This window comes from Gasterosteus aculeatus, chromosome 20, assembly GCF_964276395.1.
Source record: "Gasterosteus aculeatus chromosome 20, fGasAcu3.hap1.1, whole genome shotgun sequence".
Lineage (NCBI taxonomy): Eukaryota > Metazoa > Chordata > Actinopteri > Perciformes > Gasterosteidae > Gasterosteus > Gasterosteus aculeatus.
This window is the reverse complement of record NC_135707.1, coordinates 8,868,759-8,892,979: the sequence shown is the minus strand read 5'-3', so window position 1 is coordinate 8,892,979 and position 24,221 is coordinate 8,868,759. Positions and strand designations below refer to the sequence as shown.

Below are 24,221 nucleotides of genomic sequence, written 5' to 3'. Positions count from 1 at the left end.
TTGTTTTTTGGTGGTGAATGAGTTCCCCCACTGGGGAGTTTTCTAATCTAATAATTTAATCAAAGTATTCAAGATGAAACCTCAACATGAATCAAAGTCCATGCAGTTATGTATGAAGTACAATATTATCAAAGCTCTATAAAAAATCTGGTCAGTGGACATAGTTAAAGGTGAATGGGGGGATAATTTAGGGAACTCTTTCGGCAGAAGTTGAATGTAACATTATGCTTTCTGTCCTTGATAATCACTGTAATATTTTAGAATTAAAGTTTATACAGAGCAGGTCCTCTTCACAGAGTTGACCACGAGGTTCCTACAGTACCTCAAAACGGAAGAATAAGAACTTCCTGTTTTCATGGTAAAGAATGAACCTTTAAGCTCATTTCCCTAATATTTTAATTTCTGCACTTTGACTCCTACATAAGTGAGAGTACACCAGCATAAATGTTCTTTATTCATTATTAATACGGACGCCTTAATGCATTTCCAGGCTGTCGTTGCAGTGGGTTCTAGTACTTTCCACCAATGAGTCAATGTGCAAGTGATCAAACTGGAAACATTTTGGCAAAGCAGAAATATTACATATCAATGCGACAGCACAGATCTACCCGAGTCACCCTGGTGATAGGATCACATGCTCTCCACCGCCGTCCATGACTCAACCCGGAGGTGGGTGTCTGAAAGCTGTCACACTCAAGCATCCTACCTAATCATCCACCTACTGAGCCACTCAGCTTGGGGGGTGCAGGAGGGAGGAAGAGCAAGACAGACCGAAGAGGAGAGGTAGTTAACAAGGGAGGAGGACGAGTTGGAGGAGGAAGGAGGAGGAGGAGGAGGAGGAGGAGGAGGAAGGGGGAGGAGAAAAAGAAAAACAGTCAGACAGAGAAACAAACACTTCTGGATGAGAGGAGAAGACCGAACGTATGCAATGCGGTTTGTCCATTAGCAGATGTCCACTGAGAGAAAACACATGGAGGGACAGATAAGGATGATCTCTCTTCCTCTCCACCCCCCCCACCAACAAGGCTGCTCAGTGAGAACTTGTCGACGGCTTTGGGGAATTAGCAGCCCTTTTCTTCATGAGCGCCGCTCGCTCGGAGTATCTACAATGTGGGAAATCATTGCAGCTCCACATCAGATCATAATTTAGTTTGGGAGGCAACCCGTCAGTGACACAACACGTCACACCCACGTTGTAATAGTGATCATTTAATCAACTGATATTAATTTAATTAAATGGGAAAGTCTCTCTTTCAAAAAACAGTATTATTAATGAATTGTGTTAAGGTACAGTTAAATCCATGTTACATGTATTTATCGGTTGCTTTGTCATTCATTCTCTTATTTATTGAAGTTTGACGTATCTATTGGTTGATAAGAGTATTCTCTATGACACTTGTGGACCTGCCTTCTGCTAGAAGGACTACAGAGCAACAGTTCTCAGATATCTAGTCTAATAGCTCCCTCCTCTGGTTTAAAAGTGCCATGAGAAGCTAAGGTCCATTTTGGGTTTTGTAGTTGAGGTGAAACCTGTGGTTCAAGATGACAACTGATGCACAGGAAAGAGAAGACTAAGAGGCAGTGGTGGGGATCATCTGTACAGTTTTTGTCTCCTGTTTTATTTGGATGAATGAAACACTTTCAGTTACAAAAATGACTTAAAATGAACAACACTGTACAATGAACAAGTAGAGTTGTTTTTCTTTTTTTTTTGGTTTTCAAGATAAATACACTAAAGGGCTAACTTGCTACCACAAGGGAAAAGAAGAGGGGAGGGGTGGTACAGAAAGGGAAATCGGGACTGGGGGTTGCAACCATACCTGCCCACACACACACACACACACACACACACACACCAACTGTTGTCACCAGGGGAATTAAAGACACGCTTATTAGGAAGTTGGAAAACTGTACGTTACAGTCGACAATAAAGAGCCTTTGTGGGGGCTTGTTGTTCTCTAAAGAACAGGGAATCTTTTTGTCTTTTTTGCAAATTACTGCAGCTAACCACACCTGTCCCGCTTTCCAGCAACCCCCACCTGCTCACACACGAATGCGCTCGCAAACGGGTGGAAAAGCAATGAACTGAAGCATCCCCCCACACACAACAACAAGAAAGCTCTTCTAGAGAAAAACCTTGAACTTTGTCAATGTTTGACAGCTAACTCTTCCTCACACACACACACACACACACACACACACACACACACACACACACACACACACACACACACACACACACACAGGCAAACATCCAGGGGTAAAGGTCTGGCAGGGAGACGGTAGGGCCAAACATTGGGTAAAACAAATGAAAAAGGGGGAGAGTGTGAGAGGAGGGGTGGGGAGGCTGATGGGAGTTAAGCGTTACTCTCCGGCAGCACGCGCAGAAAAGACAAGAACTTAAGAAGGATCGGAACAGCTACAGAGATACCAAGAGAAACTTCATTATCATCATCATCATCATTGTAGTCATCGTCATGATCATCATAATACTAAAACTAAAGCTATGTCGTAGAAGAGAGAGAGAGAGGAAGAAGAACAGGATGGAAGAGAAGAAGAGCGTGACTGGTGTGGATGAGAGTGGGTGGAGGAGGAAGAAGCAGCTTGCGTTTGTTGTTGTTCTCTTTGTTCTACTCGCCGTGTCTCCTTTTTCTGATCTTAACGTGATTGCAATCAAGTTCAAGTTTTGATTCTTGCATTTTAAAGGAATAGTTTGACAATTTTTGGGCTTTCTTGCAGATGAGAAGATTATCTGTGCAGGAAATATGAAGCTACACCTGAACACTGGTTAGCTTAGCTTAGCTTAGCTTAGCTTTGCATAAAGACTGGGCACGGGGGGTACAGCTAGCCCGGCTCCGTCCAAACATTTTCTCAGCAAAGCGAATGCATCGCTGCTCAGATACGAAGCAGGGAGCAAACGCATCAGCGTTCCTAATGCTGATGTTCTGACTGTCTCCATTACAGGGCCATGTTCTGTCTTACTTTCAGGACAAATATGCCTATACAAGCTCACCTTTTAAGATCAATAACAGACACTCATTTTCAACTGAATCATCACAGGTTAATTTTTTATGTGACTTTAAGTGTCTTTTAGTAAGCCCTTACAAGAAGCAGCATTACGCAGTGAGTCAATACTGAGCTTAGTACAGCTCTTAGTTAGCAGTAATGGGAGCTCAAACTATAAAAGATAACGATTCAGCGCATCCTGAACACATTTCTCCAGAAGTTAAGGTATTCCTTTAAAGCACATTTTATGAATAAATGAATGCACATCTCTGAATAGAGACCATGTGAGAAATATTGAATAATCTGCTGCCGTTTAAGCCTAATGGAGGAAATGGTGGGGTTTCTGAGCACTCAGGTGAGCATCAGGATTTCAGGGAGTGGGTACAACGTGAAGGATCCCCTGGCAGGGCATTGACTTTGGTATCATTCACTAAGGGGGTATCCCCCACCAGAGGCCTCTACGCTTTACCGGGTCCCTGAAACCCTGTGGTTGGACGCAGCAGAGCTCTGCTTCCATTTCCTCCGAGTGCACGGAGAGAGCCAAACAACAACACAAACCCTTAGAGTTTGATCACAGGTACGCCCCTCCTTCAAACTTCCAAGGTCTCAAAACACAGCGTCTGGATGCGTCACCTAGCAACTCCGGTCTCAGCCGTTCCCCGGTTACCTGCCCTACGGCGCTCCCCGACACACCCACGGACATCAAATAGGCGCCGTGCCCCCCTCATCAGGCCACGGAGGCCTAAAGGCGAGAGAGGGGGCTCGCCGACCTCGGTGACAAAGTTGCTCCGAGGCCCAAAAATGGATCCAGATTTGATTCTTGATCCGCGCCAAAGAGCAGCTTTAAGCCCACAGTCCGTGTGTGGCAGGGAGGAAGCAGTGAGGGTCAGATACGAGGAGAGGGCTGTGTTCAAAGCTCAACACAGACAGTGAGGGGGGGGGGTTCTAGGGGGACCAGGTGTGTGTGTGTGTGTGTGCGTGGACCAGAGCATGAAACAAGTTTGGCCCTTTGACCTTAAATCCAGTTCAACAAAAATCTATTCAATGATCTGTTACTTCCCAGATCAATCCCAAAGCTCTGCGTTAACCTGGATTAGGACAACAGCCTTTGACCTTTGACCCGGCCTTACTGCGTCTGCTCACGGCCACAAAAACACACAGTTCACATCCCGTTACCCCGATCCCCACTCGAGCCCCGCATTTTAAAGCATTCATCTATTTGGTTTTTCATCAAAGAATATGAGGTATATGATGAACTATCTCTCTTTTACATCCTACAGTGGATGAAGAAAAAACGTTGAAACCAACTTCTAGAAAAGTGAAACCGAAAACTGAAAAAGAGACCGAGACAATGTGAGAGGTAAGCAGGCTATTTACGACTGGAAATCCAAAATCGCCCCTTCTCTTCTCTCTGGTCTCCTTCTTTGCTCCCCATCATGTAAAAAGCGTTGCCCCAGTCGATCTTCTTCTTTTGTGTATTTGGTTGTGTAGCTGTAAAGCTTTCAGAGTGAAAAATATCGAGAGCTGAAGCAGCACCGCGTCTCAAAGAGCACCTCATGCTGTAACTCAGGCGGTATCTCACACATAAACTATATTTATGCGTTCTCCATTGGAACAGAGTCTCAACTTGCCACAACTTTTTTCTTCTTATCATCAGGAGCAACAAAGGCATGTGTTCAGAGTGCCTGCCAAATTCTTTGTTGTCCCTTGAAAAGTCTTGCAAACGCTGAGGTGTTTATCCACACAGTGCTGCCTCTCAATATCGTGAGCTTCCCCTCCCATTTAAGAGGAGAGTTGTCTCAGTGAGGAGGAGAATATCGTAATATCGGCCATATTCCCTTATCCAGTCCCTACAGGACCCGTGGTTGCATTTATGGTGTTATTTGGTTTAAAGAAGTAAGAAAAAACTACAGCAGGGGCAAAAACAAATACAGCACAAATACAGCCCGGTACAAAAAACTGCTAGAAATAAATTAGAAAATAAATAGCAAGGCAAAAAAAGATAAGCAATTAAATCAACCCTACCCTGAATAAATAGTACAATCAAAAGTCTAAATTGTCATTAATAATGAAAAATAAAAAAAATCCAAAGAGAGATAGTTACAATTTTTGGTCTAAAATCAAGTTATCGTCATCAATGTTTTTAGGATCTTTTTTTTTTTTCTCAGTCTTTTTTGTAAGTTTTTTTTTCTTTTTTAATACATTAGCAATAAGTAAGCAGTAGAACATAGATCTTTTTTTCTACAAAATCTATAGAAGCACTAACAGATACATTCCGTCTAAGAGTCAATGTGGAGAAAAGGTTTCACCTTTAAGGTGCAAACCCCACATCTAAAGTTTGGTTCATGAAACGATTCTCGCCTGTCGACTGTTTTCTGGTGTGGGTCAAACCAAAAGTTCTTTGGATACGTTGAAGTCCAACTCTCAAAAGGTCAACTTGCCCGAGGCTGCTACTGTCTGCGTTATTCTGCCTCCAAGGTGTGTATTATGCCATCTACGGGGTCAAAATGAATGACTAGACATCACGGCAGACGCGTTTCATTTTTTTGAACCACTCGGCATCACAATCACACTTGTGTAATGTTCAGACGCACAGTTTCACCTTTGACAAATTGACCCCTTTCTGTGCCCTCATGCAGAAAAGGCCGTTCCCATTCCGCTCTACTGTGTTTGGTTTGGTTCAGTATTTGGTTTGGCATTTTTAAGGTTGCAACACTTTGTTTTTGGCTTTTTGTGTGTCTTTTTGTTCTGCCAAGACAGTCTGTTTCTTTATCTAATAAAAATCTGGAAGCTAAATTTTCACAGTATTTTTTCCAACCACCTGATAAAAATCTCTAGCACGACTACGAAAAAAATAAGGAGCTCTTGTAGTAAGTAAGCGAGTACGTTATTCCAAATGAGTAATAAGCACTAAAGTACAGTACATAAAACGGCATCAAGAGACACAGCAGAGATAAAACAGAACCAACCAACAGAAAAATAAAAACAGACTTTTTTTTTTTTTATAGAAGATTTCAGTTCAGTGAGGTCATTTGCGTTTAGCTCCATCCAGGACCAGAGGGCTGAGCTGGAGAGAGTGAGAGGCAGAGGAGGGGAGGAATTGTCTGTCCTTCTTCTGTCCGCCTGTCTATCCGTCTCTCCTTCCATGCTACACAGTTTCAGAGTGGGGCCTATGCTGCAGCCCTAAAGCTGACAGATAGACAGACGGCTTCACGTCTCTCGACACCTGCATTCTGTCCTCCTCCCCTCCTCTCTCCAGCCACATTCGGTTAGGGTTCTTTTTGGTTTGCTTCTGTCATTCCTTGGGTTGTGTTTTTTTTTTTTGGTTTAGGTTTATTTTTGGTATCCTCTTACAAAAAAAAAAAAATGGTAAGCCGGCTCCCCTCACTACAGTGTGTCCCTCTTTCGCCCTGTCCCAATGTGCCCTTCTCTCTGGGGGTTTGGAGTAAAGGATCAGTTCCCTAAATAAAGCTTCCCCCCGCGGGCTTTTGGACAGGCCAGGTGGAGGGTATTACACCGGGGGGGGCTTGCGTCCTGTCCCGAGCCCTGCTGGGTCTTTATTGTGATCATATGTCTTGGCTGAGGTTTCCCAGTCTCGAGAATGCTTTGGTTTCCATTTGAGAATTAATGTCAGTCTGAGGTGGAAAATGACAGTGAAATGTGATCAATGGAGTGATGATGGAAACAGACAAATATCAGTAAACATGTCTAGACAGGCAGGTGTTGGGGCATCTATGCTGATTGAAGAGGCAGGAATGAGAGCCGGCTGTGACTAAAGTTGGCTTTATTGACTTATTTAGCCTTCAGACTTAACGGTTATTTCTTTAAATCTCCAATCACAGCCCTATTTCATACTTTCAAAATGGTTGCCACTCTTAACACGCGCCATTTTTTAGTATGTTCATTTAGCCATGGAGTCACTGATAATGGGTTATCCACAACAGGGAGGAAAGTGGTCTGATTAATAGCAAAATATGTTACTTGTTCAGGCCTTGATAAACTTGAAATCAGCTTGCATGCATGCCAACTCTATTTTGGATCCATGGCACTTGGTAAACATTTTTTCACCTACGTCATCGCTGCTCTCGCAGAACAGTCACCGTAAAAACTAAAATAAAATGGAAATGGGTGACAAAAATGCATATTATGAAGACAATGATGACAACGCAGATGAAGTGAGCCCCAGAAGCTAGCACTAAAAAGAATCTGCAACAATAAATAGGAGTATAAAATGTTACTAATAGATCATTTAAAAAAACAAATCCAAACGTTACTTCTCAAAAAATTAAAAAACGAGTACTGAATAACAAGCCTCTGTCATTGACTTATTAAATTACAAGCGGAGAGGAGAGCGATCCTATGCTCTTAGAACCAGAAGTAGGTAAAGAGACATGAAGATACAGTGTCAATCATTCATACATAAGCTCCTGGTTGGTTTGGTAACAATCTTTTACAAACATTTTTAACATGAAAAGCTATAAGAGACACATGGGCTGACACAGACGGGATGAGTCGATGACAGGATGGATTGGCTCTTGATGTCTTTGTGTGTGTGTGTGTGTGTGTGTGTGTGTGTATAAGTAGCCATAGAGTCCTGGTCCTGGATAGCTTCAGTATTTACACGTCCTTTGAATAAAGCTTTTCACTCCGTATTTTTGGTTTTTGGTATTTGGGATTTTGGTATGGTTGTCGTTTTCTTTCTATGTCATTGTGTATTCCTCCTCCACCTCCTCTTCGTGTAAATTTTTGGTTTAAACTCATCCTCTCGATTCCTCTTCCTTCAGACCCGCAGCTTTTCAAAATATTTTTAAAAAAGAGAAAACGTAAGCACAGTTCTCTCCATTTTCTTTGTCCTTGCTGCCATTCCTCTGTCACATAATAAAGTTATCTTTTGTCATTTTTGGTTTATGCACTTCAACATGTTTCTCTTCCGTGTCTTTGCTAAAGAGTCATTGGCATGTTTTCCTTTAGAGAGACGGAATGGAGCGATGCCATTTAGATATCACGGGTTATTGATAAAAAGGTCCCACGTTGCCTCCTCTCCATCTATTTGGATAGATAAAGATTTTTGGTTTCAATCTTCCCCTTCCCCCCCAACGCCCTTCTTCCCTCTTTCACTTCTTTCTCTCCCTCTCTCCTCTTTCATTCTGTGTATTTTTGGCATCGAAAGACTGGGAGAGAAAGAGAGAGAGAGAGCCAGAGCGAAAAAAAATAACGGAAGAAGGGCGCAAGAGAGAGAAAGAGATAGCTTTGGTGTGAAAGGCGAGGTTCTTGTTTCCTCCTTCCTCCTCCTCCTCTCTGATTGGCCCTTTGCGCGGTCACTCAATCTTGGCTCCGCCCAGAGAGGGTGGGCTGTGTGCCATTTCGCTGGAGGAGCAGGAAGAGGCGGGGCTAGAGCAGGGGGAGGGGGAGCAGGGTGTGGGGCTTATGCTGCTAGCAGAGGGGAAGTGGGAGGCCTGGGAGGCTTTGGCCAGGGCAGCGCTGATCAGTCCAGCACCGGGGTTCTGGCCCATGTGGAGGAAGGCGGGGTGGTTGAGGAAGAGGGAGGAGGCGAGGCACCCTCCCTGGCCCCCAGAGGTCCCCAGTATCATCTTACTGGCCCCCTCAAGACTGGAAAGAGGCAGCTGGCCACCACTGGCTGCTAGGGCTGATGGAAGGAGAAAGAATAAAAGAGATTAAAGGAGTAGAACGCTGACTTAACGCTTGCCTTGGAATGTTAGTCTACTATGGGTGATGATGTTATTTGTCAACGCTAGTTGCGCTTGTAAAGGTTTTACCTTCCAACACAAATCAGGATCTGTCTTCCACTCTGAGCAAAGTAGTTTTGTTTCCTAACCCTAACAAAATCCTTTCACAACACGGTTTTGTGTATTGTTACAATTGTGATACAAGCTCATATTAAGCCTGTTCATGGTTTTAGGTATTTTTTAGAGTAACATTCAGTGCTTGTTATTGAAGTGTTTTATTTTATATTCACGGGCGATCAACACTGTCAGTCTTCCTCATTTATTTAAGTTAATGATGTCCCTACAGCACACAGCCAAGCAAGACAAAGGGTCTGAACTTGTTGAATTCAGTACGTGGGAATAATTGTCTCCACCCATTTTAAATAGAAAGCTCAGGGTGCAGCTTCTCCATAAAAAGGGCACCTGTCTGGTTTTTGGGGGAATAAAAAACAAACAAAATCCATCTCTGTGCCAATAGAATTGACCTGACTATTGTTTTATATATGTACAAATATAATCCGCTCAGATCAGATAAACCACAGCAACAGGTAAACTGACATTAGTGGTCGGTTGCTATGGAAACGGGGTCCATGATTGGCCGTGAATATTGCTTAATGCAGAGCCTTTTTCATACACAAAATGCTACAAATGAAGGAGCCTAATAACGTATTATTACATAGCAACAGCAAAAGCATTATTCATCCCATTTAGAGAAAAGGCTTCCATATATAAAATGTCTTGTGGCAGCAATGCATTGTGGTCTGTTGAGGCAACTTTTGATAAAGCAAATGTTTTCAGTGAACAATCTCTCGTTTGTGAGTGTTTAGCATCAAAGTAGTGTGAGTCATAAATGTAGGTCTTTGTAGCTGTGACCCTGACGGGTTGACCTAGAATGTTGATGGTCAAACCCAAATCTGCATTAAAACATCTTATGGTGAATTTTCAACTCATCAACACATTCGACCGATGATGAAATGAAGAGATGAAAGACTAAAGGTGAACACACACGCATACATATGAACTCAGCCCACACATTGACGTAATCACTGCCACACACACACACACACACACACACACACTCATCCACTTGATGGAAGGGAGTCATGAATGTTGATGGCGACATAAGTCATTCTTCCTCTCTATAACTATGTCAGCTGTTTCATACAGTAGATAAGCAAACACTGCTTATTCATCGGTGTCTCCAGTCTATCAGCACCATTTTTTCCACCTACCATGCATGACTGCATTACTGATCATCCTGCTGTAAATATATATATCTCTCTCTCACCTTTCTCATCGCCACACCAGAAAGATTGAAAATTAGCTCCGCCGACGATGGGTCTGTATGGTTTGGTGGTCAGTTCGGCAGGATTGTACACTTTCTTTTTTCTTTTGCTATTCTCGTCTTATTCTCAAGTGTAGGAAGGTGTGTGAGAGGAGATGTGTCGTGCACAGTATGTGTGTGTGTGGGAGTGTATAAGTGAGAGGAGAGGAGGAGAATATAATGCCAGAAGAAGATTTCTTATGTATTCCGTGACCCTAAGATTTCCTGAGAAATTAAATAATAAAAGTTCACCCCCTCAGCCTTGCCCTCTAAATGATATTCGGTTCATCAGTGCTGCTGGTGCTAAGCTTTTTCTTCTTTTCCTCCCCTGAAATTAACCTTTATCTTTCTATCTCACACACACATGTACAAACACACACACAACACACACACCTTGGATAGTAGCCAGGGGATTGTTACCGAGGAGGGCTTGGTTCATCCCTGTGTTAACTCCCATCACAGTGTTCCTGTTGTGTCACGCAAACACACACAGCACCATGCAAGCATATACACAAATCCAGACACACAGAGGAGAAAAGGTGAGAAAAAAGCAGGTTTAGCAGCAAGAACAAGAGGACGGTAAATGCAGCCCTGCACATATGAAGAGCAGTCGCTTGCAGAAGGTTGGCTGTACAGCCAATAAACAAGAGGTCAGAAATGCAGAAGGAAAAGAACATTTTGGAACATCTTATAAGATACCAAATTTATGTTAGAGGTGATTGAATAAGAAAGCACAGCGGCCTGCACCAAAGGATAGAGGCTGGGGCCGCTCGGCCGGCATGTGAGTGTCTCGGTCGCATTCACCTCAAGTTTGCAGCAAAATCGGTGATGTAGTTAGACACGTCACCGTTCTTTTTACCCATACGCCATAAGCTGTGAACACAAGAACCACACACACAAACGCACACAGGGTTAGAGTGCACTGCAGCACGGGGGAAGCAGTGGCCCGACGGCATGTTGGGATATTAGTGTGTGTGTGTGTTTGTCCAAACAATCACTGTGATCAACTACTTAGCCACAAACTGCAGGTGAAGCGAGGGTGACGCGGTGCAGTATTCACGGTGAAAGTGTTTATGGAAATGGTTGGTTGTGTGTACTGGACATTTGCCTAAATTAACTCAGATGTGTAAGCTGTAAAAATAGTGTAATTTGGATTAATCTCCGTGGCCTAATGAACTGAGGCCTTAAACTTAAAGGATCAATCCACACGTTTGACCTAAAAGTACTTCCTCACCTTTAGTGGGTTTTATTGTGACTTAATTAGGTTTTAAAATATCCTTCCATCATGTTGAGATTTTTCCTGCCACTACATGGGGGATGGGATGGGAGCAGGGAAGGCGTATTTCCATTCCATTAGCAAGAGAAGCTCCACAAATCAGCAACACAAAGCCGACGTGAGGCTGGGAACTAAAACACATTGGGTTTTCCAGACTGTGCCTTATGAATTACTTGGAAAACAAACCTCCCTGGAGGCGAGCGGAAAACCCAGAGTTGCCAATACAATAACTGCTGTCAAATAACTGATCGGGGGAATCCCCGGCGTTGTATTGTGAGCGGATCGCCGTCTCTCACCCTGTGTTGAGGTTGAGTGTGCTGTGGCTGGGAGTGGCTGGGCTGGCCGTGCTGCGGGGAGGCGGAGGAGTCACCGGGGATGGTGCGGAGCTGAGGGAGGGGTGGGTGGAGGTGAGGCTGGAAGTCAGGGGGCAGACAGGCGACATGGTGGTCACCGTTGTGCTGAGACTGGTCACGGCCTGCGACAGCTGGCTGGACATCTGGTGGAGGGAAAGACGAAAAAAAAAAAAGTCGGATCCAGAGTTCTCAGACAGATGGAGAACTGGGGGCGTTTCATCGAATGACGTTGATGTTTTGAAGACTACCATGTGAGGGCTGTAGCAGGGCGGTTTGTGCGCTGGTTGGGCAGTGGGGGGCTGGCTGGGCAGGGGAGGGGTGGCACTGGAGGGGTTGATGCGTTTCTCTTTCTGCCGGCGGTTGCAGAACCAGACTCGGATCACCTCCTTCTCCATGTTGAGCTGCTCTGCGATCAGCAGGATCTCCTCTGAGGTAGGCTTCTGGTTCTGCGGGACGGGAGAGACGGGAATCCTTTCAGCGCTGATATTTATCAGCAGCACAACGTTTATATCAACACAAAGAGCACAATCAGACCTCAGAAAGAGAAAACTTGAAAAAAAGTTGAATTGTCTCACCGTCATGAATGCGCGTTCTAGGGCGACGCGTACATTCGTTTCGATGCTGGTTCTCTTCTTTCTGCGGCGACCAGGAAGCCCGTCAAAGCCCATGGAGGAAGAGGACAGGGAGCTGGGGCTGGGCAAGGTACAGTCTATGGACATGGTCTCTGATAAAAGATGAGAACCGATGAGCGTCTGACTGAAGCTAACAGGGGAAAGTCTACATGTAAAGTACTGTTTGACGAGAGCTCACCTGCATCGTTCAGCCACTTCTCCAGCAGTGGCTTCAGCTTGCACATGTTCTTAAAGCTCAGGTTGAGGGCTTCGAAGCGAGAGATTGTGGTCTGACTGAAGTCGTTGCCATACAGCTTCCCCATGGCCAGACCAACATCTCCCTGGTGGAGGGATGAAAAGAACAACATTCAAAATGCATCACAGACTAATGAACTGCTAATGTCCCCTGCCAACGCACACGTGCACACTGTAGGTGTCTGTCCCTACCTGTGTGAAGCCCAGTTTGATGCGTCTCTGTTTGAAAGTGCGGGCGAACTGTTCCAGCTCCTCCAGGTCACTTGGCTCCTCGGGGTGAGAGGTAACCGAGGGCACCGTGGTCACACCGCTCACCTCCACGCACTTATCTCGCTGTAGCGGGTGTGACGTCAGTGGAGTGAAAGTGAGAACGAGAAGGAAGAGAGATAGAGACAGAAACGTTAGTTTATCGTCGGTGTTTCTTTTCCACTGACTAAAGCCTGAGAGTTTCCTCATACATGTGCTTGGAGTCCCATCCTATTTGAAGCAGACAGCAGGCCCCCTTGGTTTTGCTGAGGTAGCGAAATGAGATTTGGTGTCGATAAGAGTCCTGGGAGGGGGGAAACGCACACAAATGATCCGCTTGGAATCATGACAGCAACAAAAAACAGAATCTATGTTCACAGTTTGTTTTTGCCAATCGACACCAAACACTATCCCAGTAAGAGGCCTGCGCACCTTGCTGGCCCTGCTGTGTCTGTGGGAGGAGGAACTGGGCGGAGGGCGGCAGCGAGTGGCCGGGCACCAACACCAACTGCTGAAGCTGCAGCAGCTGCTGGATGTCCTGTTCAATGAAGCGAGAGTGACAGTCGGATCAGAACAGAGAGCAACAATGTGTGACTCTGAGTGGTGGATCGGCCGGCGCTGTCACACAAAAAACGTTATCAGCAGATTTTGGACGTACTGAAAAACAAAGAAACGGAAAACGCGTGCGTTCATGCAAGATAGAAGCTGTGAATCGTGAAGCACGCGACAGACATGTGAGGAGAACTGTTCTGTGGCTTGATACTGGTTCCTCAATCAAGCCGCTCACCAGGGAGAGGCTTGGATTGGCAATCAGTACCTGGGCGGTGAGCTGGATCGGCTGGGAGAGGGTAAGCTGGGGTGGAGGAGGCTGGACGGGGGCACTCTGAGCGGTCTGCTCTTGTGTGCTCTGTCCCTGTCCCTGGGACTGCGACTGGGCCTGCTGACCCGTTTGTCCCGCCTGCTGATGCTGCTGCTGCTGCTGCTGCTGCTGCTGGGCTTGCTGATTTGCTGCTGCCTGAGCTTGCTGATTGGCTTGGGCGGCTGCGTGGGCAGCGTGAGCGGCGTGGGCTGCACTGGACTGCTGCACAGCTGCAGCCAGGAGCTGCGCCTGAGCCTGCTGCAGCAACATCTGCTGCTGTGCTGGCAACAGAGCCGTCAACTGGCGGAGAGGGAGAGGAGACGAGACGAGACGAGGCGGGAGAAGGAAAGAGATGGGTGGAAATGGACAGAGAGAGACAAAGAAGGAAACAAAGTGTTCAAAAAGCAGCACTGGAGACGCAAGCAGGGCAAAGCGAAAGCACAGAGTGCGTGTCCGTGGGCATGTGATGCCCGTGTGGCGGCCTTACCCCTGCTAGTTGGGAGCTGGTCAGCATGAGCTGTGTATGTTGCAGGGCCGTCTGTGAGGGGGTCGGGCCGTGAGAGAGAGGAAGGGCCGGGGACATCTCACCGCACTCCTCCATCTTATTCTATGCAGAAGACAGAGAACAGCGGCAAATGTAGAAGAACATTGATCAAATAAAATAAAAACATATATGTATCCAAAACACAAATGATAATATGCTAAATGCCCACAGAACATACCCATTATTCAGTTACTAAAAACAGAAATTGCACCTCTCTCTGCCAGCAACCTTGGTAACTGTTAAAAGCATGCCTGAAAAGACTAAATGTAACAATAAACACCATGCAGGGAACCCAGAACTCAAAATGTGTCAAACAGGTAAATTACACAAACTTACCTGGTTATACAAGATCATGATAGCGTTGATTGCTTAAAGTCTGAGTAATTTTGCATTATTGCTCATTATTAGTCCACGGTAAACTGATGAGAAATGTGTGTCTAGTCTGTCTCAGGCAATGAGAGTTTGTTTCACTCTGCACAAGGGATCCTCTTTCCACGATCAGGCATGTTTGAACAGGCGCAGGGGGCACCCTTCCAGCTAACCATTTGCATATGCAAATTTGGCAAATCTAACCTTTCGTGGACGTAGTGGCATAATAAATGTAAAGCGATTCTAAATGCACATTGTGTAGACAGAGTGCCATCATACTCTTAGGCCATCTGTTTACATTTGGGACCGAAGGAGAGTCGACACATTGTGAACCTCAACGTCAAACGCTTCAAAAGGACAATTCAATGGCAAGCAATGAATACAAAGCTGAGGCAGCTAGACTGTCTATGAACCCATTTTGGAGATTAAAACACAAAAGATGCACAAACATAACTCCAGACATATGCAGAGACATGCACAGGCAGTTTGGGAACATGGACACACACACACACACACACACACACACACACACACACACACACACACACACACACGCACCTTGTTGCTGCTCGGGGACGGTGAAAGGGGAAAGGGATTGACTTTCATTGACTGAGCCTAGAGGAGACAAAACAGATCTCAAATCAGAAAAGAGTGCCAGCAGAATATTAAATATGATACATTGTATTTGCTTAAAGAACTTGTGGATTTATCAATTTAACATACATTTTGTATTCCTCTTGAACTAGTTTTAATGATTTTCCCTTACTTAGATTTATATTGTAAAGGGTCTTTGGGTACCTAGAAAAGCGCTATGAAAAACGAAAATATTATTATTATTATTAAATGGCTAAAAATGTAAGGATTTGTTGCGTTGGCCTGTTTTGTTTCATTGTCAAATAAATAATCTTGGATGTTGTACTGTAATTTGGAGAAAAACATCTTACATTCAAAGAACATATTTACAGTTTTCTCTGTTATAACGGACTAAAGGATTACATTCATAACCAAATCAATCAACGGGGTAAAAAGGAGGCCATACAAACTGCTTGACTGGCAGTGTTTTCTCTTTTTGCATTACCGATGTGGGTGAAAGAGGTGGGAGACGATGAGATTATGATCACAGGAGTCAGACGTACCTGGTGATTTGATTCAGGTCCATTCCGCTCTGAATCTGTGTGGGAGGGGAAGGAAAAAGTGAGAAAATGTATCACGTGCTGAGGTGAAAAGTAGAAAATATCTGCTGTGGATTACATATTATATGCAAAATATGTGTGCTTTGTGTATTCTTGCACATCTTACCTGTACCCTCCATCGGTGAGTCAGCCCCTATTTTCTCGATTTCTACTGGCTTTGACATCCTGATATCTGTCACAGGAAGACACACCGAGAAACAAGTCAGCGAAGCTCATTCTTAAATCTGTGCCAGCGATAAAACAAATGCAGCCCAAAGCGGAACACATTTAATATCGATGACGAAATGGGAAAGATGATGTCCATGTGTTTTCAGGTCACAGAGCAGGCCTACAAACTACACCACAAACAGTGCGGCTGAACCACCCACAGGTTGAATACAGTCCTCATTCATTCATTCTTTCCAATTAGAGGTTTAACAAAAGCGTAGGTTTGCCGGAGGTGTTAGCTTGTTCTAAATTTAACTTGAGGTGTTTACGTGGGGGCAACGGATCCCTTTGTGTGTCATCAGTCTGTAATGGGACAGTCCCCTTTGGGCGACAGGGAGGAAGGCAAAGGATGTACGTCTTTAAATCGATCTATTACAAAAACACATTGTGTGTGTGTGTGTGTGGGGGGGGGGGGGGGGTGTGGTTTACACGTCTTTATAGTGTGTGCGTGTAGTAGTTTTGTTTTATTAATCACTCAATAGTGTCAACACACTGCCGAATGTTTTATTTTGTCTGAAACCACAAACTGAAAGACTACTTTTTGTTGGATCCATTTGAAACCTTTTTTTCTCTCTTGTTCTCCCCCTTCCTTGAAAAGCTAACACACACACACACTTGCACTAGCACACACTCGCACTAGCACACACATACACACACACATGCAGAGCTACTTCCCTTTTGTGAAAATATGCAAATCTGCCCAACGACCAACTAATTATATCTGGCACCTGCATAATAAACTCTGAGCCTCTTCTTTTTTTTTTTCTCTCTCTCTCTTTCTCTCTCTCCCCTTTCTCCCCCTTCCTCTCCACTTTATCTTTCCTCTCCTCATCCTGTTGATTCTCACGTTTCAAACAGAAAGCGCTGACACTTTAACACATTTCAAATTTCCCCATACGCGTATGCTGAGGTTTTCATCAATACAACACACCAAATATATTTATACGGCCGAGTGCAGTTCCAACGAGCAGGTTGAGGAGGCGAGTTCTCCACCATCAGGGGGCAGCAGTGACACATGGAGCAGATGGCTGACCAGCAGCGGCCTGACGCCACTTTGAAAAAGACCATCGTCTGTCCAGCGAGGTATTTGTAAAGACCACAACTTAAAAGAGAAAATGAGCCGTTTCCTGTTCAAAAACACATTCGCTTGTGGGATTTGACACATGCAATGTCTTTAGGGGAAGGGGGAATTGGCTATCCGCTAGAAAATCTCTCCTATGCCACCACATTGGGTATAACTTGTATACACACACACCCACACAACCACAGCAAGGGTTCCCTCAAATGCATAGACTTCTGCAAAAAGCTAATTTGGTCTTCTGGTCAGTCTAATATTGGGGTTTAATGTGTGGGTTTCCAACATTACTTAAGACTGCTGTTTTGGTAAGATTTGCCATCGTGACCATTGGTGGAACAAAAAAAAGTCAGAAGTTGCTCAATTTCGGCTGAAAATATAATCTCTTCCTCTCCAGACCAATTTACATTTGGGCTAAACGCAATGAGAAACTGTGTATTTCGTTTGTGCTCCCATCATCGATATCTGCAAAACCAAATCCACCCGAAAAAAAAAAAGATCGTCCAAAAACACCAAACAGCTTTAATGCGAAGGCTGCTTCTGGTCCCACAGGTCACTCGCAGGACACCCAGGGAAGGTGTGTATTGATTCATGGTTGGAATGGCCTACAGACAGTGGCATGGTGGATAATGTGGTCAGTAATACAGTGGCGGGACAGTAGATCAAGATGCTGCGTCTTTTTCTCACTTCCCCTCCCGACTTCCCCTTGTACCGGGTTGAACGCATGGTGCTAAACCCAACACTTACTGTCAGCGAGGCTATTAATATTAGCCTGCTCTCTCCCCTTATCATTGAAAACCTGCCCTCTCTTTGACAACAGATCGCTGCACACACGCTCTACTAATTTAGCTCGACACAATACAATTTTACTCAATTTGTTGAGAATAAGGGTTTAAAAAAAAATCTTTTTCCATATATCTGCAAAAAATGTGATTCATAGAAGACGCATTTTTCAAAGAACACAGCTAGATTGTGTCTATTTCATCCCTCATACAGATGTTACTCTGACCTGACAGCAAAGCTGAGGTTAAACTTTGACCACTGAGACCAAAGATGCCGCATATATAGAGAAATAATTTTTGCAGTATAATTCTGTGTCATGAAAAATATACGCAATGGAAAATGAACAAGGAACAACACTAAGTGGGCTGTTTCTGTCATTCTCCGTTGGGGTTTATGCCGAGATGAAACTGCTAGCAAACACCCGTAAATCCTGACTCAGGACTCGACGTCGGCGCCAGGAGAGTTCCTTGGATTTAAAGTCATCACACTTATCAACTACGGATTTAAAAAAACAAGAAAATAGAAATGTTTCCTTTTAAATTTAGCACCGAAGAATCAACAGCTTTTGCACCAGAGTGAAGAAATGAGTCAACATAAAAATTGAAGAATTAAATAAAAGAGCTGAAGAAAAATACATCTGATTGAGGGATGAAGACAGAATTTAAACTTGAAGATAACAATAGAGAAAAAAGCTAAAGGATAACTGAGATGTTGCATTGTTGGTTCAGCGTCAAAGTTGTTGTTTGTATCAATAACTCCAAAGAGAAATGACTAATAACTAACTGATAAAACAGGAAATTGCTGGGATATAGACAGATGTCACCGCGGAGGGCCTTTGTCAATGAGAACAACAATTTGCAGACTCAATCTCATTTGTTGACAATAAATATCTGTGTTTTTTCTGTGTTGACTCACTTTGAGCAGATGAGTGAGGTTGTAAATGCAAGAGGCAAGAAGATGAAATGTACTTATTTATTCACATATAATCCTGGCGTTAGTTATCAAAACAGCAGAACGGTTTAATCAACAAAAACTAATCCCAGGGAACTAATCCCCATCCAAATAGATAATGGTAGTTTGTTTTGCATGAACCCGCCTGCGCTATTTACACTAACTGTGTTTCATTTGCATTGTGATGTATTCTAGTTTGTCACAGTTTGGTGCTCGGAACGAGTCACTCGAGTCATAACAAACGTACCGAAGGTCACAGCTGTCACCATATGTCGACGTGTGTCTTGAATAAACTTTCAAGAATTGTATGGTAACATCAAAGACTAAAAAATATGAGCTAATTGACATTTATAAAAGTGTATATCTGGTAGTAGGTGAGAAAGCTAACAGCGTGCTGTGCTTTTTGCTGACTCAAGTCACATCAAGAAGCCCGAGCTGCTCACCAAAACAAGGCCGAGGGGCAAGAAGAGGCCCATTCTGTCTATTTTATTGTTTTAAATAACAAATTCAAAACCACAGAGTTATTTAAGGATGTTCCTCTTATCTTTCGTCTTCTTTAAATGCAAGTAGCTTTGTTTCTGGGTGTTTTCAAAATGCCTTTTTTATTTGACGTACATTTTGAATTTGAAAAGGGATAAAACAATAATCAGCGTAACGTTCCAACACCTCTAACACGCGCGCACACACACACACACACACACACACACAGAAAGTTAAGACCGGTGTCAAGACTGCCAAAAAATCTATAACCTAAACACAAATGCATGAATGCTACTGCAGTGCTAGATAACACAAAGACAAGTGTTTTATGACACTAATCCCAATGTTCACAAATATCCAGAACACATTTTGAGAAGCTTTTTTTCCCCCCCATTCATATAATTAAAACAAGTTTAAACACACACAGCGGCATGCTATGGACCGACCACGTGTCTGACCTTTCCCGCTGTCTGCAACATCCATCCATCCCTCCACCCATTTCTCCTCCAACCAACGCTGGCTCTTTGAAGTGCTCTAATTAGCAGAGTTTGTGGCATTAATCAACCACGTGGACACAGTTGTCTTTCTGTTTCGCACACACACACACACACACACACACACACACACACACACACACACACACACACAACGCAAAGCTTAATTGGTCTTAGTAATTAAAGGCCAGCAGAGAGAGAGAGAGAGAGAGAGAGAGAGAGAGAGAGAGAGGAGAGGGGGCTGCACACACAGTTACTCACCTGGCAACCACATACTGAAGAGGTCCTTTGCTGCTGTCTTGGTCATATCTGCGTTTGTGTGAGAGTGTGTGTGTGTAAAAACTCTCACTCTCACAACCTCTCTCTCTCTCTCTCTCAAACCAAAAAAAGAGGAGTGTATTAAACCATATGGTTGAGAGAATTTCTCTCTCGCTCTCTTGTCCACACCCACCGAGCCCCCCCCCCCCCCCCCCCCCCCTCCCGCAAAACAACAGGAAGTAAGCCTCAAAAGAGTTGTAACTGCACAGAAGAAAAAATACATTAAAAAAAATACAAAACCGAAGCAAAAAAAAGAGAAAAGAGGGATGTTAGCGAGTGGGAAGAGATATAGAGGTGAGAGAGAGGCAGACAGAGAGAGAGAGCGCGAGGGGGCGACGGGTGCCGACGGAAAGTGATGGCGCGGCTGGAAACAGACGCTCACGCACACACACGCACCCACACACGCACGCACGCGCGCGCAGCCATGAGAGTAAACCTCACATTGGGACCACGGAGAGAGCCCCTTATCTCCAGCGCAGTACAGTGTTGCCTGTGGAACCCCGACAACGAGGCGACGGAGCGGAGTTCCTCTCGCGCGGGCGCGCGCGCGGTCTGCTTCTCCGCCTCAGCCGACGCGAGGAGAGGTGAGACATCTCCGGCTGCGAGTCTTTCTTGCCAGCCGCAGCGCCACTTTGGAACAAACTCACTGTCACAACGCGCGCTGACCGACCCACACTGTGACGAATAGATGTGGCCCCGCAGTGGAACATCGTAGACGAACCCGATAGGAGCGCGCGCGCACACACACACGCACGCTCCTATGGGGGGGGGGGTCTCGCCCACGAGGAGGCTGCGAAATTAGTGAAATAATCTGTCATCGGTGGAATTATGTCAAGGAAGCAGAACAGCGTGTTTCAGCAGAAATAATTGCCTAGATTTCTAAATCTGAAAGAGGCGAAACGGTGGTGCGATAGGAGGGCGGATCGGCCACGAGGGGGCACTCTTGATTCTCTGTGGTGAAACCAACTCCATCCACGGGGGAGGGGGGCAAGCCGGACCTCTGATCACCGCCCCCCCTTCCCTCTTTCTTCTTCCACGGTCCGAGTTCACTAATTCAAAAGCTAACGGCAGCAGAGCTCCCAAGTTTAACCTTATAAATACTTTATGTGTTGATTTACAACGGCCCAATGTACTGCTGGATGGACACTCGGCCAGTGCTCTTTATAGAGAGACATATTTTACGTCAGTCCTAAAATACATACAAGTACTGATGTTCAGAGAAACGTCTATATCAACTATGAGGACAATATCAGTACATATACTGTGGAAACTAGGCCTTTTTATTTCAAATTTAAAACTGAATGCACAATGTCGTTTGGTGAATAGCAGGATTTACAGCCTCAGAGCTTATTCGATTAATGATTGGTCGACCTTAAGACAACTAAATAATGATTCTGATTAAAAAATCCTTTTTGTCATATTTCCAGCAAACATTTGCCCTTCTGAAATGTGAGGATTTGCTCATTTTATTTGGCCTGATGATTGGACAAAACAAGGGATTTGAGCCACCTTGGACTCAGTTTTATGACATTTTAGACCGAAAATAATTGGCAGATCAAGGACAGTCATCATCAGAGAGCTTTGTGTTTACCAGTTTGTTCTGTTTTGTGGTGCTTATCAATCAAACAACGTATTTCCCAGTCAATATACATCAATGTATAGTTTGAACACCAAGCAAACTTAAGGCCGGACAATTTATTTGGACCCACTTGTTTTGGGGATAATCTTTGGGCCTCCGTCGGGACATGAACGGACAGACGGGCAGGCCTGTCCATGGACTGCGACAGACTGCACGTTGGGGAGGAGGCGTTTCTCAGGGTCAGAGGTCGTCTGGGCAGCGTGGCTTTGGCCGTGACCTTTGTTCAAACTCCAATCTACCAACCTAACAAAGTGTGTGTCGTTGAGCGTGTGTGTGTGTGTGCATATTGACAATGTTTGAATGGCCCCTATAGGTGGACGGTGAATGTGTGTATGTTAGTTCATGGCCATGGGGGGCCTTCCTGCCCCAAGGAGGTCTGAGCCTTGGTTACCATGGGGACCAGACTTAGCAACACTCCAGCCTCACCACTTAGATGACATCGCGGTGACGGCAAATGGTCTCAATTGAAGAGGACATATCAACACTTCCCTATAGGAAACTGATATTATTCACTTGGAAAATACAATACATGAATACATAATTAGAATTAGTCAGTATTTGTTTTGGGGATTTTTTACCAGGGAATATGAGTTATTTTGACAGAGAGTGGTCCACCACTAGAAGTTACGTTTCTAAGATAATAAACACACACACACACACACACACAAAACCTGATAGTGGGACCCCAGGGAGGAGGATGGGGGAAGCCGAGGCCTCTAGAGCGCCATCAATCACTCCACTGTCAGAGAGAGACAGAGAGAGGCAGGTACAGAGGGTGGGGGATTGCTCAAAGGGGAAAAAGAGGAATACCAAAGGAAAAGAAAGGGAGGAGAAAAAGGAGAAGAGAAATAGTGATGGCAACAAAGGTGAAGGATGCAAACACAGGAACCAAAAGATTGCAGGGAGGATGTTAGCTGGCGCTGCGGACGCTCGGTCTGTATAATGGGTCGTTGCAGGGACAATTCAGAGGTCTCCAAACCAGTTCAGTTTCCCTCCTGCAGCCGTAGGCCTGGTGTGCACACTGGCTTCTAATTCATATAATCCATCATATTCCTCTTCCTGAAGAGGGAAGCGAGCCCAGCTCAGTGATGGACACCCCGAGTCCTATTCACAGTCTGACTGCCTTCTACAAGGTGAGAGATTTAAAATCTAGTCTGGTAGGTATGCGTGTGTGTGTGTGTGTGTGTGTGTGTGTGTGTGTAGGTGTGTATGTGTGTGTGTGTGTGTGTGTGTGTGTGTGTGTAGGTGTAGCCCCATGAGGAGTTGCAGGATTATAAACAGTAGGTCTAGCAGTGTGGTGACTACAGAGGTTGAGTTTTTGTATGGGAAGCAGCAGGGGATAAAACACACTCACACTGTTGGCTACCATGGGACGTGCGCCATCTCACACACACATACACACCGCCTACACTTTTAAAAACACCTCTTCCTCTCCTGTCCCAATACCTCTCAATCGCTCCTTTTCCTCTGGCCCCTCCATCCTTCTCTCACACCATCCCTCTCTGTATCATCTCCACGGCCCATAGGGAGCCGGGCTTGTCTAGACACCACGCTCTCCCACGGCGCTACCCAGGTTGAAGCTCAAATCTTTTGCTTTTGCTTCTCTCACCCCCCTCTGCTTCTTCTTCTGCTGGAACAAGAGCGGGAGTGGTGGCCTTCATCGCCAGCTCCAGGAGCATTGAGGCCACTTCGGACCAAAACTGTTCACTTACACCGAACCTGAACTGCGTGAAATAGGCCTTACTATTTGCCCAATTAAAATATAAAACACATTAGTGTTCTTTTATGGCAACCATCGTCTATGTGGGCTCCTTCGACCCACCCCTCTTTCACCTAGACTTGTTCTTTACCTGCTTTGCCTCCTTTCCTTCAAACCCTCTCATCGTCATCATCAGCATCATCATCCCTCTCTCTTCTTGTACCTCCCACCTTTTCTTTCTCCAATTCAAACTTTCTCTTCCCCTCCTTCGTATCGCTTTCTCTCCCCGACCTGCTGGTCAGCAGCAGCTGTGACATCACCGGCCACTGTTCTCTGCTCGGATTGGACACTCGGCCACGTTGCCAGGCAACAGCAGTGAAAGGTCTCAGTGTGAGTGTGTGTGTGTGTGTGTGTGTGTGTGTTTGGCGTCTGCGTGTATGTGTGCGTTTATATCTGTTTATAGCTACGTGAGTGAAAGGTGTGTGAGCGATTTTCCTCGACTTGCCCTTTATCTGTGCATGAAGAATGATCAGAACAAACGTACTTCTCTGCTCTCACATCAAAGCATGTAGATGATTGGGCTGCTTTGCCACTCTCTTGAGCGGGCGCGAGCTAAATAAATGCGTATGTTTGTGTAAAATACAGATACGTGTCTGTACGTTGTGCATGTGTCTAAATGTGTGTGTATGTGTGTGTGTGTGTGTGTGTGTGTGTATGTATGTGTGTAAGCCCCCGGGAGCGGGTGGTTATTGTATCTGACACAGCGGCTCTTTCTCGCGCCTCATATTTCTGGGCCGATCGATTCCTCTGACT

The 24,221-nt window shown here is 45.0% G+C and overlaps 1 protein-coding gene across 8 annotated transcripts in view; it reads right to left on the bottom strand.

Annotated features, from left to right (window-relative positions):
- Positions 1-6,318: 6,318 nt before the first annotated feature.
- Positions 6,319-24,221, bottom strand: part of pou2f2b (POU class 2 homeobox 2b) — a 36,886-nt gene continuing 18,983 nt past the window's right edge. Inside the window, exons 1-16 of one of the 8 annotated variants that reach the window (XM_040165731.2) lie at positions 20,014-20,196; positions 15,869-15,934; positions 15,706-15,740; positions 15,128-15,184; positions 14,144-14,263; positions 13,615-13,956; positions 13,230-13,335; positions 13,010-13,101; positions 12,744-12,884; positions 12,496-12,637; positions 12,261-12,409; positions 11,934-12,131; positions 11,629-11,828; positions 10,861-10,929; positions 10,450-10,523; positions 6,319-8,653 (exon numbers count right to left, since the gene is read on the bottom strand). In XM_040165731.2, the coding sequence (XP_040021665.2) occupies positions 8,325-8,653; positions 10,450-10,523; positions 10,861-10,929; positions 11,629-11,828; positions 11,934-12,131; positions 12,261-12,409; positions 12,496-12,637; positions 12,744-12,884; positions 13,010-13,101; positions 13,230-13,335; positions 13,615-13,956; positions 14,144-14,263; positions 15,128-15,184; positions 15,706-15,740; positions 15,869-15,934; positions 20,014-20,059 (2,166 nt within the window). In that variant the 5' untranslated portion in view covers positions 20,060-20,196 and the 3' untranslated portion in view covers positions 6,319-8,324. Of the gene's footprint in view, positions 8,654-10,449; positions 10,524-10,860; positions 10,930-11,628; positions 11,829-11,933; positions 12,132-12,260; positions 12,410-12,495; positions 12,638-12,743; positions 12,885-13,009; positions 13,102-13,229; positions 13,336-13,614; positions 13,957-14,143; positions 14,264-14,536; positions 14,685-15,127; positions 15,185-15,705; positions 15,741-15,868; positions 15,935-20,013; positions 20,197-24,221 lie in introns of those variants that run through there. The other 7 variants (XM_040165729.2, XM_040165730.2, XM_040165738.2 and 4 more) reach the window with 7 other exon arrangements.